Genomic DNA, 18103 nt, shown 5'->3' with positions numbered 1-18103 from the left:
TGTATTTTGTTTTGTATAGCAATAGAATGTTTATTTTATTGAATTTGTTGAGTTTATTAGTCACCTGTTTAAAGGTAACGTAATGTCTCTGTTTTTGTAAGTTAAGTCACTTTATTTTAAATGTTTGCTGTGTAATAGTTGTATATTTCTTTCTGTAAATATATATTTTGTGTTGTACAGTTCTCACGGCATGGTCAATAAATGCCAGTAACCATAGAAGAATGCCTTGTGTCCGTTTTCTGCCTGGAGGGAGTCATAACTACAGCCGTCTGTGGTTCTCATATGTGATTTCACACAATTGTAGTGGGTGCCCTGAAAATCTTTGATATTGTCATCTACACGAACAGCTGAACCACAGCATAAAATTTACTACTTCACTCAAAAACAGTGTCGTGTAAATGTACCCTTATACTCATCAAGATATGTAGAAATCTGCTCTCATTGATGTAGTTGCATGATGAAAGTCATGTCATTTTGTTCTCACAAGAGCTGAAAACATTAAAATTTTGTATGGTCTTTGGTTTTGGTATGGCACTCCAAGATTAACAGTGGCCACCCTTTTGAAAAATTTCTGGAGGCTCTCTTGTAAAAATGCCAGCACATGTTGTAGATTTTGTTTTAGCCATTTAGTAGAAAATTATCACTGCTCCAAAATAATAAACTCCCTAAATAATATCAGATATTTTAAACTGAAGCTAAATTAAAAAAAACTTTTGTAGTTATAAGTAGAGATGTTTTAGCCAGAATGCACAGCTTTATGTTTGGGAAAAACCTACACAACAAATTAGCTCCAAGCCTCATATAAAACAGCTGTGACCCTAGAAAAGTGATGCATAAACAAATGCTTGCAAATTTCAACAAACAGCAATGGGAAGAAGACATTTTCTCCACAATGACTGAGATGATCAATACCATACAGAAAGCGTATTCTGCATGCTAATGCAGGTCAAAGTGGTTATTCAAGTTATTCGGTTGTGCAGAGTACTTAGTTTTTCATTGACCTTTTCTGTAATTTACTTATTTTTGGTAAATAAAGCATGTCACAGTGAGATCTTGTTACTCATCCTAATTATATGTACATTAAAATTAAAAAAGGGCATACTTGCTTTATTACTGTATATATTTAGCTTTAGCTCATGTAGAATAGCAATAAGCTGAGATGTTATTGTAATGACGCCAACACACCGCAGATGTAGTCCCGCCAACAGGGTTTATTAGAACAGATACGAGCTGCTATTCTTGAGGCTGCAGCTCACGCCTCCCCCAGGCTGTTACCTACTGAATTGCTTTTTGGCTAGCTCCCACACACTCCCAACACCCCCAGTCCTGGACCTCCCCCTCCCTGATCCCCCCGCCCACATTACAGGTCTAACACACGCGAGTGGGACTCAACAAAGACGGACAGGGAAAGCCCATAACACTCTTCACATAACAATAAGGAACACAGTGCAACTTATAACAAATACACACCACCATATGGACCCCAGCAGAACCAAAACACAGAATCATTACATTATTTTAGAGGCTAATGTAAAATTGTTTACATGAAACAAATTGTTGAACGGCTGAGGGCAAACAGGGTTACTTATTACAAACAGGGTTGTTTCACGTCAAACAGCTGATCAATGTTATTTCATGGTTACCAAGGCAACCATGGAGAAAAGAGCGAAGAAGCTAAATTTCACAGAGGCAGAACTTGATATGCTGGTCAATGAGATGGAGAACAGAAAAAATATAATATTCGGGAGCCCCAGTCGTGGTGTTACAAGTAAAAGGAAGCTTTGTGAGCGGCAGCACATTGTTTTCACTGTTAATTTAGTGAGTGGGACAGAGAGGGCTGGGGCCGGGGTGGAGAAAAAGTGGTCAGATTTTAGGGTGGAGGCAAAAAAGCTACTAACTGGCCACCGCCAGAGCATGTCAGCTACAGGTGGGGATAAACGCGTACCGAACTGATACCATTTGAAAGAAGGATGGACGGTGTCGTGCTGAAAAGTGATCGGGCGCGCCCTTGCGAGGGAGCACGCACGGGTGTGAGCGATATTAAATATTAAAAAGGGAAACAATAAATAGTCATCACTGACTGTATTGCCGTCAGCTAAGCTTGCAACGTGCCTTAACTCTTCTGCAACTGTCTGAGACATATCTGCTACTAGTTCACTCCCTCTCAAATAAGGCGTTCTCCTGAAACGGCAGAGAGCGCAGGCATGAACAATCAATCTGCACATGGAGCCTGCTCTTTCCTGGTTATTGACCAATAGGAGAGGAGCTGGACCAAGAAGACAGCCTCCTCATTTGCATACTGAGGCAGAAATGCACAAGGTGATTAATGAGGAGGAGGAAATGTGTAAGGAAAAGGCAAAAGCTAAATATAAACATTACTTGATGAAAACACATGTGTAAGGAAAAGACAAAAGCAAAATATATATACTTTTATATATACTTTTATTATATATATATACTTTTATTTTTATTTTTGATTATGTCGCTTTTGGTCCTCCATACTTTAATACTGTATGATATAAAAAAATATACTTGTGACTCTTACACTCAGACCATTGAAAAGTTAGTTTCTTTCCATACTATGTGGTGAAAAAGTTTACCGGTGTTATTTATATTGTCTGTCACCAAAAACAAAAGGGCTATCTGTGTCTGTGTGTGGATGTTCATTTTTCTGTTCCGTTAGCAAAAAAATGTCATGAACCACTGGTTGGATTTAGTTTAACTATCAGAAACTAATAATTGAAACTAGTAAATTTACAGTTTGTTAAGTTTTGGAGTCAACCCAACCTTGTTAAACAGGAAAATGGCCTTTAACTCTAATTGTACTTGTTACCAGCAACAGTTGCTCTTCCAGGGTCATTGCTGATGTCTGTCCTTCTTGGGGTTGTGTTAACGCACAACCTAATTCAGAACAGCAAACAGCCAAAACTTCTGCTTTTATATTGCAGCTCACTATTGTTAATCAGGTAATTAATGCCTTTGATCAGCAGCACCTGTTTTAGATCCTCTTGTTACATATTGAAAGGATCAGGGTGCATTTTGACTTAGCTTTTACTGAATAAGCATTGACACAGTGCAATATGTCAAGTTGTTGTTCCTCTGAAGTTGTATTTATCCCATTTGAGAACCTGCTAAGAGCCGTTTTTAATCCGTGAAACCTAAAAATTGAACACAAGCTTACTTTCTTTTTCCCTTTTACAGTATTTTCAACGTAGCGAGATGACTAGTAGTGATTTGAAATAAGGAAGTGAATTCAGTTCAGTTTGAACCTGCAGAGGAAACTGAGACGTGCGCTGTCGTGATCTGACTTTTGTGGTTTAAAGAGAGAGGAAGAGCGAGAGAGACACGGAGCTGCCTTCGTCTCCTTTTCCTGCTGCCTCTCTGTCTTGTGTTGGGTTCTTCTTGTGGAACAAACACCCAATAGTTCAAATGGGCTGAAGCAACCTCTTGCTTCAGTTGTCAACTGATTCACACGTGAGGATGACCAGCAACAGCAAATCGATTTATTCCTCTGCGATAAAAGCAGAGGTCAGGAGGCATGACTTGCTCCAAAGTGCAATCAACAGGCTCTCCAAGCAGTTTGAAAGGGTGGCGGACCAACAGCTGCGTTCAGGCCTTAAAGTTTACCTCCACAGCATTCAAGGTAAGACCATTTTAGTGAGCAAAAGTTTGTTTACGTTATTTTTGTACTTACACTGTAGTACCTGTACGTCAACCCAGTGAAGTACTTAATAACCTGTTGTTACATTAGGAAGTTTCAAAGGAGTTTTAATGAGAGAACCATAAAAACATCTTCTAAAAAAATTTAAATTCTTTTATATCATCTTTGTTGGTGTGGTGCAAGGGAACAAGATCACAGGGGTGATATCGTCTTCTCAGCTTCCTGTCAGTCTCTGTCGGTACTTTGTTTGAACTGAAAATGTTTCCTTCTCACTCCAAATCTCACTAATTCACCTCCTGGTCTCAGTGATGTGGTGGCATTAGACATCATTCACCCTCTGGACACAGGCACACCCATGGCGACATCTCTTAGCAGCCATTGCCATGGCAGCAAGATGAAACCTGCTGTGCGGCCTACTTCCTGTCTGCCAATCTGCAACTGCCCTCAAAGCCACTTCCTCTCATACAAACAGGGCTTTTACATGAAGCCGATTGGTTTTACATCACAAACTTGTACACTCCCCACCTTTCTTGTTAAACTGACAGAATGTGTCACTGATGGATTCTTTAGAACGGTCTATGACATGTTCAGCAGTGTCTGTTTTTTCCCAGAAGTACAGGAAGTACTCAGATCTTACCTAAACCGGTAATATTTATGGAACAATGAAAAACAAATATACCGTTAAAACAAGTTCTGTTTTGATGTAGGATGGTGCTATCTTGGTACTTTATTTACTCCATTTTAAAATAGTCTGGTGATTTTTAAAATATTTTGTCATATATTTATCAATAGTTAGTACTTTGTTGGCCATGATATCAATCATAGACCATATAGTCTGGAAAAAAAAGGTCTTCTGAGCATAGCCCAATAGTGCTGACATACTGAGGTAAAATCTGATGTGATAGCTGAGAGTCATAACCAACGCATACTTCAAGCACTTACAGATCACATGAGGCATTAGTTTAAAACTTTGGCATTAACTGATGAAGTCAACTCTGTCTGTTAGCAAAATATATCATAAATTACAGGACAAATTTTATTAAAACTCTCAGAGAATAATAATTGGATTATTAACTGGAAAAAAGTAATCATTGAAAAAGTATTCTACTTTATAACAGCATGCACATTTGATTAAAAAAACATTTAAGAAGTGACAAAAAATAAATTCATCTTTTTTTTTCACATTTATGTGTTTTCACAATTTTTTAACTACTGAAATCACACAGACTGTAGGCTGGATGAGAACCTATGTAACTTTTATACTTTTTCAAATATTTACATTTATTTAAAAATCTCTTTTCCATAGACATACATTAAGATCTCTTTAACTCCTTCAAAATATTGCTTTCTTTTAAATGTTTTTGCCCAATTGCTTTATTTTTGTCTTTTTATGTTAATTTAGCTCCCATTCTGCTATGTTTAGCTTTTAGCTAGACTTTAGCTACGTTTAACTTAGCTAGGCTTTTGCTACATTTAGCTGCCATCTTGCTACTTTTAGTTTTTAGCTAGCCTTTTGCTATTTTTAACTTGCCCTATGCTACTTTTAGTTTTTTAGTTAGCTATTTAGTGCTTTTAAATTTTATCTAGCATTTAGTTTTTTTAAACTTATTGCTAGCATTTTGCTACTTTTAGCTAATGTTTTACTATTTTTAGCTTAGCTCTTCATTTATGGTTTATCAACTGATTGTGCTCTGAACTAATGCTGAGGACAAAATAATGAGACTTTAAGTTTTCATCAATTTATTCACAGCACTGATGATGTAAAGTTCCTCCCTGACAAACTCTAATAAGGTTTAAGGTGTTGTTAGCATCTACTAGATCTGGAAACATTCTGAGGGGCACATATAAAAACATTTTTGTATAAATAGACTGTTTCAGTGTCAGTCGGGATCAAAATCGGAGAAGCATCAGTGGAGCCTGGCTCTGTGTGTGTGTGAGACATTAACTGATGCTAAAAAAAAAAGAGTCACTCCTCTTTTGGACCCATTAGATGAATAGAATGTGAATGACTGCCTGCATGCCAAAGGAAAGAAAAATGAGCAGAGAGAAAAGGGCGAGGTGCTGCTGGAAGCAGAGAGAAGAGATTTAAATGTGAATCGGAGTGGTGTGTTCACTGCAGCATGGCAGCACAGTGAGAGATGGGGGGTGAGGATGGTAAAGACAGCTCACAGTGAAGGATAAAGGAAAAATCACCCAGCATGACCACTGCCTTTGGTCACTGGCCATCTGACAGCACCTGCTCAGAGCTATGAATGTGTGTGTCAAGGAGGGCTCTGTCTGCATGCAACACAACATTTTTGCATTTTTGTGTAATTTTTTTTACACGATTTTGTGTATGTCACAATAATGAGCAATTCAGATTCGCACATACACATCATGTCCCCATATTTGTTCACATGGATTTTTGCACTCAGGTATATCAATAGCCAGAAAGTGTTGAACTATTTGGAGATTTTTTTTTAAAGGAAACACAGCTCGAGCTTTCTGCTCTTCTTCTCAGGATGTGTTTTCCCCTTGAGCCAAAGGCAGTTTTCAGACTCTTTAGTATTCAGCAGGAGTCGTTATTGCCCCTTTCACTGACTGTGTGGTGGGGGGCTGAGCAGGTGGACAGTTACATCCTGGATGATGGGAGGATGAGGCGAGGCTGAGAGTGATGCATCGTTAGGGAATATTTAACATCAAGGATTTTTTTCCAGAGAGTAATAAGGAAGAAATTAGACTATGTAATAACTCAAATGATGGATGTATGGGCATGTTTTCTGCAGAATATTCAGTGATGCAGCCACTGCAGCAGTTCCTCCTCTGCTTTCACTGACATATTTTTTTTTTTTATTATTGACTAAGTTATCAGAATGCTAAATTAATCAAATGTCTAATATTCCTTGAAGGAAGTTAATATAACATAAATATTGGACATCCAATATTGTTTTTCTAGAGGTTTCAATGTAATCTCTCCACTCTTTCATTAGATATTTGGCTAACAAACAGACACAGTTGACACAGTTAATGCCAAAGTTTTAAAAATAGTAACTGCAATTGTTCACAATTCAGCTTTTAACTAATGAACACATGTCATAGGAAGCAATAGACTACAAATCAATAAATTCACCAGAAATTTGTTTCACATACAGAAACACCACTTTATATCATGTTAGAAATTACAAGACAGAATGCACCAATGGGAGAGCAAGAGGAGGTGATGGTTGTGTCACTGAGCCAGGAAGATTGTAACACCTTAGCAACAAACAAGCCAAACCCACCGCCCCCCCACCAAGGAGGAGCCATGCAGAGCGGCAAGCTCCGTTATTCACACACACATTACCAGGCAGCTGGAGACAAATACATGATGCTGATGGAGTTCTTCTGTAAATGAGGCTGATATGGAAACCTGCCCCCCCCCCTTCCCCAATTTTTCCCTCCAAAAACACCCATCTATGTTTTCCTCCTCTTTGTCATCCCTGTTTAACACCCCCCCCCCNTTACTTTTACTTAAGTAAAAATGTTAAGGTGGTACTTCTACTTATACTGGAGTACATTTTTGTCTGTTTATTTGTACTTTTACTTAAGTACAGTGTTTGAGTACTTTCTCCACCACTGTGTAGCAGTCACAAGTGACTGTAATATCTGGAAGAAGGAGCATGAAAAGCTCAAGAAACACCAAGGGCTGCAAGAGAAAATAGAGAATTTGTGGAGAGTCAAGGCCTCAGTGGTACCAATGGTCATTCATCGGAGAATTCGGTGCTGTGACCCTGAAACTGGAAGAGTGGCTCCAACAGATCCCAGTAACAACCTCAGAGATCTCTGCCTAAAAGAGTGCAATCTTAGGAACAGCTAAGATACTGAGCAGAACCCTCAAGCTCCCAGATCTCTGGTAGAGGACCCGAGCTTGAAGTGGAACTGCCCATGTGGAACAAATAGGGCGAGATGGGAGTGTATATTTTTACACTCCCATATATATATATAAATCCCCTATAAATATGCCTTCCCCATCAACCCCCAACCCTCAACCAGACAGTCCTAAGGCTGATTTAGGTCCTGTTTACACAAGAATGATCTCTGGAAACATTAGTGTTTTTCAGTGTTTATTGAGGCAAATCAACAAGAAAAAAAAGCATTTACATGGAAATGGCTGTGCTCATAGAATCCGCTATAGCCTCCACACCAGGCAGGGTTGTCAGTTAGGAAATGATGAACTATCATAATGTCACTTTAAAATTATTTTAACTCAAACTATCAAATGTGTTGAGTGAGGTGTGCTTTCTTGGAGTGGGGAGGTTGTGTTGTGATTGGCAAACGTGTGCACTGAAAAGGAGGAGGACTTGACCATAAAACTATTTTTTAAAACAGTAATTATCGTATTCCTGGCGACACCGATGCCAGGCTTTCAATGAGGCACGCATGCAGTCTGGAGCATGTAAACAGTTATATCCAAAATGGTGAATACACAAACATTTGTTTGGACTGACAGTGAGGTTGGGTTTCTGCGACATATTGAAAAAGGTAAGTAACATAAACTGCATTCTGCTGTCTGAATGTATGTGCATGTGCAAAACAGCTATTGACTAGTGTGGCTGCCATCAGCAGCAGTTGTGCATTTCGGGTTAATTTTATGGTTAAGTTGGTAGATAAGTTAAAGTAATGGAAAGTATTTTGTGTTTATTGAAGATTGTATGGATGTTGCCAGAGTGGAACCAGTGTTTGGGTTGCTGTTTCCTTTGGGAACATATTTTTGGTGACACGCTGCACTCGATAGAGGGCAGCATGCTTGTTTTTGTTTAATTGGTAAAGAAGCTTGGTGAGGCGTGTACCGGGGCTCGTGTGAAAAGGAAACATTAACCCTTTCAGGTTGAAGCGGCCAATGAGGTATACGGTTTTTTTTTTTTGTATTTTGTTTTGTATAGCAATAGAATGTTTATTTTATTGAATTTGTTGAGTTTATTAGTCACCTGTTTAAAGGTAACGTAATGTCTCTGTTTTTGTAAGTTAAGTCACTTTATTTTAAATGTTTGCTGTGTAATAGTTGTATATTTCTTTCTGTAAATATATATTTTGTGTTGTACAGTTCTCACGGCATGGTCAATAAATGCCAGTAACCATGGAAGAATGCCTTGTGTCCGTTTTCTGCCTGGAGGGAGTCATACTTAGCGCTAACAGATCACCCAAGATAAAGCAATATTGCACGAGAATAAGCATGGTGTTATTTACAAGGTTTGAACAAAATGGCTACCACTCTGTCATTTCCGAACATAAAGTAATCTTAGTTTTAGTGGCATAAAAGGCAGCAGGTGATATGCATTCTTTCAAGGAATGCTAGATCTTTTGTTATGTGTATTAAAACACATATAGTTTTAAAATTTGAGGGTGTAAATGTCTCTTTCCACTGTGGGTCTGCCTCCCCTCACCCCGCACTCGTGATTCTTGTTTACGTTTATTGCACAAACTGATTAAAATGTTGCTCATTTTACAGCTGGAACGAGAACTTCCTTATTGTAAAAGTAATGAGAGCGCAGACACTGTTGACAATAATTTATATGACAAACGTCCACTCACTTTCATAAATGCAAGATGTAATGAATGTTTGATTTAGTTAATAAATGTTTGAACTTTATATGATGAGCACTTAATGAAAAAGCTGTTTGCACAGCATCATATTTTATGAATGTGTCTTTGCTGATGAAATTACTGTTATTTCTTTTTAGAACGAACAGAAGGCAGTACTTTTATATTTCCATTGTTGCCGTAACAGGTGCCGCTTTATCACATTACCATGAATCATGTGATCATTTCATGGTTTTCCTATATAATGTAGCAATTATCTTGTTGCTCAAAGCCACTGATCTGCAGCTGATTGGCTTTGTTTTTCTCCTTATTAAAGCCGGAGAAGAGAAGCAGAATTGATGAATATTCTATGAAAGACTTTTCTTCATACTAAGCAGCCTCGCTCCATTTTCCTCACAGCTTTTTTTTTTTTTTCTCCACCATCAGCCGGCTGCTCTGTAACAACAAGCACCTTAACTTGTGATTGTGTAGACATTATTTCTTTAAAGAGACGATCAAACAGGCAAAGGAAAATAGTTATCAGATCTCATTTCGGCGCTCTGATCTGTCTGAGATTTATTTCTCGCAGTTACATCAGCTCTTGCAGCTTTTCTTGATTTGTTCTTTCTCTGAGTTGTTGAGAGCAGGTCCTGGCAGGTGTGATGGAGTCCCAGGCTGGCAGCTCTGTCTCTGAACAATGTGTGAGTAATGAAAGCAATCAAGGCAGCAGTCACCCTGACCTGTCAGACTGAAGATGTTTACTGCCAGCTCCAGCATTGCCCTTCTCTAACTTCTACTGAAGTGGTCAATACCATTAGCACCTCTGGTCAGGTGGCCATTTGAGCTACTATACACCTGCAGCTGCAGCAGCAGCTAGTGGACATTTCACCATTCACACTGCAGAATTTTGTGGAGGTGAATTTGGTGCCAGACTTGTGCAATAAATGAGTATACAGCACATACTGATGCAGGAGTGCAGTCGTTTTGATGTAATGAATTGTCATTTCACTCACCGCTAATGTGAAATAGTTTTCCTCTTAATTCCTTGTTCAGTCAATATTGTGCCAAAAATCTTTGGTTAAAAAACTATCAGATGTTACCTTGAGAGGCAGTTGGATTCCTGTGACTGTGTGTGTGTTAACAAAATATCTCAGGAATCACTGAATGATTTTTGATGAAACTTTCGGAAAGTAATCATCGGGTTTACATCTAGCACTGATGAACTTTTTGCAGTCGGTTTGATTTAAGATAGCCTCCACAGCAAAGCTATCTTAGTAAATACAAAGATGGCTATAACTCTGGCAGTTTTACAGATATCGAGCTAAAATTCTGCACGTTGGGGATTAGAGATTAAAGGAAGGACAGAGAATCGAAGAGGCTGCTGTAACTTTTCAGAAAAAATGAAAGGCCTAGCATTTATTAATGGAATGCATATTGAACGCAGCAATTTGTAATCAGCTTTTTATTATAACATGTTTTATTTTTGATGATATTTAAGATCAAGGCTGGAATTTTAAGTTAATCTAAAGTACTGAGACTAAATTTAATATAAATTTATCTAAAACACCAGAGTCAACAAGCTGCTTTATTTTGATTTATTTATGCTTATTTACAATTCTACAGTAATTTTACTTGTATTACTTTTTCTCTGCTGGTCTGCTCTTTATAAAGTAAAGTTCAAACCCTGACAAACTGGTGTTAGTAAATAATTAGCTGGTTATCACCTTCAATAGAGACCCTGCAGTAAGCTGGATANATCCCTGATCTGTCCCTTCATTTAGCAGCTTTTCCAGATTGGGTGTGCGCCGCTGCTTCACCATCCTCCTCCCTCTACCACTACAGGAGGAGGAGGATGCAGGGGAGGGGATGGAGATGGGACGAGCAATAAAAAGCGGGGACGGTCTGAGCTAAGCAGCAGCAGCAGAAACAGAGAGAAGGGAGAGTAAAATAAAGGTGGTGGTGGGAGGGGGAGAAGCAGGATCTCTCTGCATTTTATGCATTCCATATTGGATCGAGGAGGGGTATGCTGAAGGAGGGGCGCTGGAGGATCTTGTGTGTTGGAGCAAGAAGGTGAACGGCAGAGTGTGAGGGAGACGGGTGGAGGTGCATGTGAACCTGTGTGTTTGTTGGAGGGGTGACTCTCATCGCCATGGTCCTCAACGACGTCTGATGCACTCAGAGGACACAGGAGGTCCAAGAGACAGAGGAAAGGGAGGGGTGTGATGGACGGACGCGCCCTCACTCATTCACCCAGGCTCCTGCTGGTTTTTCCTCCGGATCCCCTCTGGCCCTCTTCAGTGAGGCTGCCTGCCTCCCTCTCTGAGCCACACACATGTGAGTTGTGCACTGGGAGCCTATGATGATCTCAACTGGACTTTATTCGGCTCCGGGAGTCCTGTGATGTGCTGCTTCAGAGTGACACCAATGAATTTTTAAAGACTTTTCACCTTTTTCCACCTTTTCAATGTATGGCTGCTCCTTCTCTCCTTCCTAAAGACGTATAATGCAGAACCCTTGTTTTTTTTTGCATCTGAAGATTTTTGCTGCCAGTGAAGAGAATGGACTGAGCAACATATGGATGTAGCCTGTAGAAATAAGGATAAGTACATATCTACTATCAGAGAGGATTCATCAGAAAGGATAGTGGCGATGTGCCTCATATGCAGTGATAAATGAATTGAGTGTTTTAGAAAGAACAAAAGAGTTGATTGGTTGCCCCTGGCAGAGAGCTCAAGGTTGTAGTTTTGAAATGGCAAAGAAATGGAAATTAGGATGAGCAAAGAAAACTGTGAGCTGGGTGATGGATGAAACCTGTCAAGTCTTCCACAAACAAACTTTCCCCCTCTCTGTGTAACTTGCTCCTGTTCTTCTGTCTGGTTTCATTCATCTGCTGTGTGTCCACTGAAGCCTGAACACATGAGTGGAGGCGGCACCCTGCAACAACGCACCACCTACCTCATCTCCCTCACCTTGGTGAAGGTAGAGGCTGTAGAAGAGGATGGAGGGGAGGCCAAGAGAAGCACTCAGGGGAAGGAGGTGGAAGTTGGACAGGAAGGATGGCAAGAGGAGAAAGTCAAAGTGGAGGCTGAAGGCTTAGCTCCTGCCAGGGCAGAAAATGGGGCCGGAGCAGTTGTAGGACAGCCAGAAGGAGCTCAGGATGCCGGAGTTGAGAAAGAAGATGAACTCAAAGGTGGAGAGAGAAGATTGCTTGGCTGTCTGAAAGAGAAGAGAGTCTCCAATGTTGATGCTGTCAGTAAAAGTGGTGAAAAGCCACCTTCCAGCATCTTAATCCCCTCACCTGCTGAGACAGCAACCATTCAAAAGACAACGTCTGCAGAGATGGTCGAGAAGTCAGTTCTCATCCCTTCACACATCACAACACCAACGATGGAAACAATGGAGCCCAGCCGCACTCCGATCAGAACCAGCCTCCCTCTCCGTCCAGCAGGCCAGCGTCCTGTGAGTCTGCTGAAGTCCCACAGCAGCGTGGCTACGCGGGGTCGCGATTTCAGGGAAGGCCGGGAGCGCAGCCCTACCTCAGCCCAGAGCCTTGATCGCAAGGACTGCCGCATGGCAACGCGCTCCCCGGGGCCCTGCAGGGCCTCCTGGGCAGAGGTAAGTCGATCTGAAGTGTGGAGGGATCTGCGGGACGAGGCTGACGTTGGAATGCCCCTGGAAATGGGAGGCAGCATGGCTGCAGTGCTCAGAGACATTCCAAGGAAAGAGAGACTAAAGACAGGCTCAACCTCCCTGCCTGCACCTGCCACCCAGGTGAATAAACCAGCACGCAAAGGGAAAAGCCGCACGCTGGATAACAGTGATCTCAACAGCCTCTCTGAGGACCTGGGGCTTGTCAGAGAGGGACAGCAGGCCCAGCATAGCCAGAGAGGCTCTGCCAAGGACAGAAAGATGCTCAAGTTCATCAGTGGCATTTTCACCAAGAGCAGTTCAGGGGCGGTGGGGTCATCCTCCACCACACCACCAGTCTACATACAGAGAGATTCCAGTGAGGAGGAAGGTAGGAGGTCACAAACACAACAACTTTGTCGCCTCTATAGTTCTGAAGGTAGCATCTTACTGGGCTGCAAATGTTGGAGAGTAGGTTTTGACTCCAGCATGACTCACTATTGCAAGAAAATACACAGTTAGCAGCTGCAGTGTCACTGAATTTTAAGTGCAGCCAAGTGAGATGCAGTGAGATGTGCGGCTATATTTTCATAAAATCGTGGCTATTTTTTGTGCATGGCTTGCAGAATTGTATTTCAGGCTGTAAACATTATTTCATTACCTAACTCTACCCACATCATATCTGCTTCAGCACAATAGCAGCCTCCTCCATTTTTATGATTAAAGTTACAGGAGTACAGTTTTGAAATTATGATTAGCAGATTTGGCCAGTTTTTTTATTATTACTATTCATGCTTTCCTGTTTATAGTTACTTTAGTTTTTTCTATGTTTTTGTTTCAAACTACTTCTTAAAATTTTGTGCTATTGTACCCTATCATATATCAAAATGTTTAACTCTATTAGGAATAGTGTACCATGACTTTTTTTTTCCTTCTACAGATTTCAAAATGCCTAACTTTATTAAAGATAGAATTCTTCATAAAAAAAACATTGAGAATTCCTTCAAGAATATTGTCCCCTTAGAAATCTATTTCAGCAAACTTTCTCTGTTTTTGTCTTCTTATGCTCCTTTTAGCTTTTAGCTACTCTCTTGCTAATTTTAGCTCTTGACTACAGTTTTACTACATTCAGTTTTTAGCTACTGTTTTCTAATTTTAGCATTTAGCTATGCTCATTTTGGTAGCTTTGAGCTACTGTTTTGCTATTTTTTTTTTGTATTTTTTACCTTCAAGCCTTCATTTTTTGACAAATTTCAGGAAAGTCAGTCAGCATTTAGCAATGCAGTGTCACAGGAAATGCTATTTCTCTATGTGGTATTTATCAATGGCATGGGTTTTAGAGCTGCACGCTTCTGTCAGAGGAGAGCTTCTGAGACAATATAAAGTCTACTACCTAGTCCAGTCAACTGTGAAGTAATGTTCTGACTAATAGTTATCAATAGTTAGTACCTTATCATCTGTGAAGTCAGTCATAGAGCATGGAGTCTAGATAAAGGGGCAAATGTCTTTGACCAGGCTAGGCTAATTGCTAGTCAAATTATGGCCAGTTTTTTAAATCAATTTTAAGGCTTATAAAACAACTCTTTGTCATACCATTCTTTCACATACTGGTAATATTAAACATTTTGCACCATTTGTTTAGTTTGTTGCCATTTTCCCAACCGAATGTCTCTGTTAATTCACAAATGTATGTGTGTGGAGCATGAATAGATTGTATTTTATGAAGATAAATTGGTCTCAAAAGTATTGAAAAAAATATAACAACATTTGTATACAAAAAACAAAATTTGTATGTATACAAGTCTTACATTCGTATAACATAATTAACAAACGTGTACCACAAAGTTCACAGTTTCTCAAATGCACACATTTCAAACTGCAGAAGTGATACGCTATGCATACAAACACTCAAATGCATGCACGAATCACATGCTGCAGACAGATGGTCAACACAAGCACACGGATCAGCTTGTCTGTCCATGTAACTTTTAGGACTTTCTTCACGCTCCAGATTTACAAATGTAAAGCTGTGTTCAAGGCTGGTGGAAAGCTGAGACATCTGAACCCAACAACCAGACATAAGTAACTACTTATCTAAGATAATAAATGGAGCTTAATCTGTTTAATCCCACCAGCAACATTTGTAGCCTTTATTCTTTCTACATGCACGTCTAGTTCATACTTACTTCAGAGGATGGGACACGTGGTAGATGCCCCGCCATTGTGTCTACCGTCCACCGTTAAAGGCTAGGGCACTGGCACAAGAGGACACTGCTGCTGTGGACATTTCTCTGGTAGTTTTTCCAGAAGAATAACTTGCCTATTTTGGGTAGTTAATTTCAGCCATACAGAGTCCACAAAATTAACAAATATGCTGATTCGTGCGTTCATCTTGATTGATCCATTTGCAGCAGGCAATTTGTAGTTGCGCATTTGACAATTTGTATGTTTGGCATGTTCCTACTTGTGCAGTTTGAAATATGCACATTTGAGAAACCATTTATACATTGTGAATTGTAGATTTGTGAATTTTATTGAACACATACAAAACTTGTGTGCGTTCAAATCTTGTTGTACAATTTTGTAAATACTCTTGAGACTGAGTAATCTTTATAGTATATGCTGTTGAATGTATCAGTCTGCTGTTATAAGGGGAATATTTGATTAGAAGTGCTGATCAGGTGGACTGATGATGATTTAGCCAACCCGGCAACATATACACAGTCTATCTATGCTCCGCACATATACATTTATGCAGTAAGACAGAAGTTATTCGATTGAGAAAACAGCTAACAACAACAAACTAAACAAATGGTGTCATGAAAAGTGTAGTGTTAATATTAGCTAATGTAGCATTCTTTCACACTAATAGGACATTTTTGAGAAAGAGTTGTTTTATAAGCCCGAAAAACAATAAAAAACTGGCCCTTGTTTGGCTTATTCATTAGTATAACCTGGATGAAGATTTTTGCCTCTTTCTTCATACTCCATGCTCTATGACTGATGAGATACCAATTATTGATAACTATTAGACACAACATTGTTTCAAAGTTGACTAGACAGCCATGATAACAGACCACAGTCAGACTTTCTCTTGTCTGCAGACCTTTATTGCCAAACACTAATCAGTGTTGTTTTGTCTTGGCATTTGAAGCTTCCACCCCAGTGTTTTCTGAATAGCCTCAGATCTCATGACAGAAGAAAATTAAAAATACTGTGCTGTAAAACCATGCATTAAGCCCCTAAAAAAACATGACAACTTAATGTTTCCCTAAAAGCACAAGCAGTTTCAAATGTGTTTTTTTCTGTTATCTCTAGCAGCATCTCTTTATTATATGCATACACCACTGAGGCTGTTTCTGCACAGGCATGTTTTGCCCTCCACAGCAGCATACATTTGGCTGGTAACTGTTGTCAAAGCATGTTAGCTGAGTTCTGTCAACACTTTAAGTTTTTATTTTCTTTAGATAGAGATATGCAGGTGAGGCTGGAGGAAATTGAGAACAGGTTTCTGCTGCTGCTGCAGCAACAAAGTGCTGCTGTGTCATATATTGGTAAAGGGGACTGAGTTATTGCTATTTTTGTATTGGCTAATGTGGGTGTGGTGGCCATCTTAAACTGGATTGACTCCAAAAGTTAATCAGTTGTTGTAAATGTAAATGATTCTTTTCTGAAAGTTTCATTAAAATTTGTCTTGTAGATCTTGAGATATTTTGTTGATCTCAACAGTTATTGCCAAAGTTGTGTTTATTTATTTTTTAAATCTAGCACATTGCACAGTACTCAGAGTTATCAGGTTTATAAACCCAGATGCAGACATCACAGGGAGCTCAAACAACAAAAACTGATTTATTATAATAAAAATGAAAACAAAAGGCTGCAAAACAAAAAACAAAACATAGACATAGAAGATCATGAGGAGACACAAGGAGAGAACCTGACTGTGGCATAATACCAACAATGAACCAGCAGAGAGAAAATGACCAGGCTGAATATAAACCCTGGGCTGACAAAGAAGTGGGAACAGGTGAGTGATTTTACAAACTAGACACTGGTGCAGATGGGAGTTGCAGGCTGACTGGAAAACTACTCAGCTGAGGGCAGGTGAATAGTGGCACAGGGAACACAGAGGGCACAGAGAGCAAAACTACACAACAAAGCATATTAAACACAAGGAATAAACACTAGGATCACAAGAAAATAAAAGTACAGGAAACAAAGAATAAAACAACACTCAGATTCAGATTCTGGCAAGAGTATGTATTGTGAATGACTCTTAGTTACATCTACACCACATTTCCAGATTTAATCTTTTTTTTTTTGTGTGATTTTTTTTTTTTTTTTTTGCTAATTTGTCTGTTATGTATCAACACAACTCTCGTTCATCTCTTGAGTTCAGGAGCCTTTTCATGCCTGAATGATTCATTAGTCAGCTTAAAGTGGTTTAATGATCTGACTCAGGGAAAGTAAAATATGAAGAAACAAAGACCAAACCAAGACTTTTGCACAGCTTGAACAACACAGTGTGCAAAGCTGAACAAACAGCAGAAGCTGAGCAGAAATCAAACCACAATTGGTGTTGTGTTCAAATATCAGATGAAGCCTGAGCATAAATAATATTATCACCCGCCAGCACTGCCAGAAGGCAAAAGGTGGGCAACAATGTTTTTTCCTGTTTGTTCTTGTATGTTAATGTCTCTTCTGTTAGCAAAATATATAAAACATTGAACAGATTTTAATTAAACTCTCTGAAGGTAATCATTGGATGTACATCTACAAATGTTTAACATTTGGAGTCAATTTAATTCAAGATGGCCACCACATCTAATCAACCTTAGACAACACAAAATGGTTACAACTCAATCAGTTTTACAGATATTGAGCAAGAATTTGATTTGGTAGTCACTGAGAGTCATTTACTACACAGACTCTTTACGTGATATTGCACATAATGTTATTGTCAAGATTTGACCAAAATGGCTAAAACTTGCTCGAAGTGTGAAGTGTGTCACAAGCAGGTGGCAGAAACAGATGATAAAAATGACATATATTTGTATATAATTTTAAATGTTTGCAGCATACAGTTTAGCATTAAACTGATTAATTTTGAGGCTGTACATCTGTTGAGACCACTTTACAATTGATTCCTTGAAGGAATGCATATTGCCCGCTGCCTCAGATGCAAGAGTTTTAAACTAAGACTAAGAGAACTAAGATTCTCTTGTGATTATCTTGCTCGAACTCACATGATCTGTTAGCAGTTGGAATATGTGTTGT

The 18103-nt window shown here is 39.4% G+C and overlaps 1 protein-coding gene across 5 annotated transcripts in view; it reads left to right on the top strand.

The window, feature by feature from the left end:
- The first annotated feature begins 3319 nt into the window (after positions 1-3319).
- Positions 3320-18103, top strand: part of agap2 (ArfGAP with GTPase domain, ankyrin repeat and PH domain 2) — a 55250-nt gene continuing 40466 nt past the window's right edge. For 2 of the 5 annotated variants that reach the window (XM_017436471.3, XM_017436469.3), the window contains exon 1: positions 11079-13217. In XM_017436471.3, coding sequence (XP_017291960.1) covers positions 12116-13217 — 1102 coding nt within the window. In that variant the 5' untranslated portion in view covers positions 11079-12115. Of the gene's footprint in view, positions 3644-11078; positions 13218-18103 lie in introns of those variants that run through there. The other 3 variants (XM_017436472.3, XM_017436474.3, XM_017436470.3) reach the window with 3 other exon arrangements.

The sequence above is a fragment of the Kryptolebias marmoratus genome, linkage group LG8 (assembly GCF_001649575.2).
Source record: "Kryptolebias marmoratus isolate JLee-2015 linkage group LG8, ASM164957v2, whole genome shotgun sequence".
Classification (NCBI taxonomy): Eukaryota; Metazoa; Chordata; class Actinopteri; order Cyprinodontiformes; family Rivulidae; genus Kryptolebias; species Kryptolebias marmoratus.
Note: the sequence above shows the minus strand (reverse complement) of the source record. Positions and strands in the feature narration are given on the sequence as shown.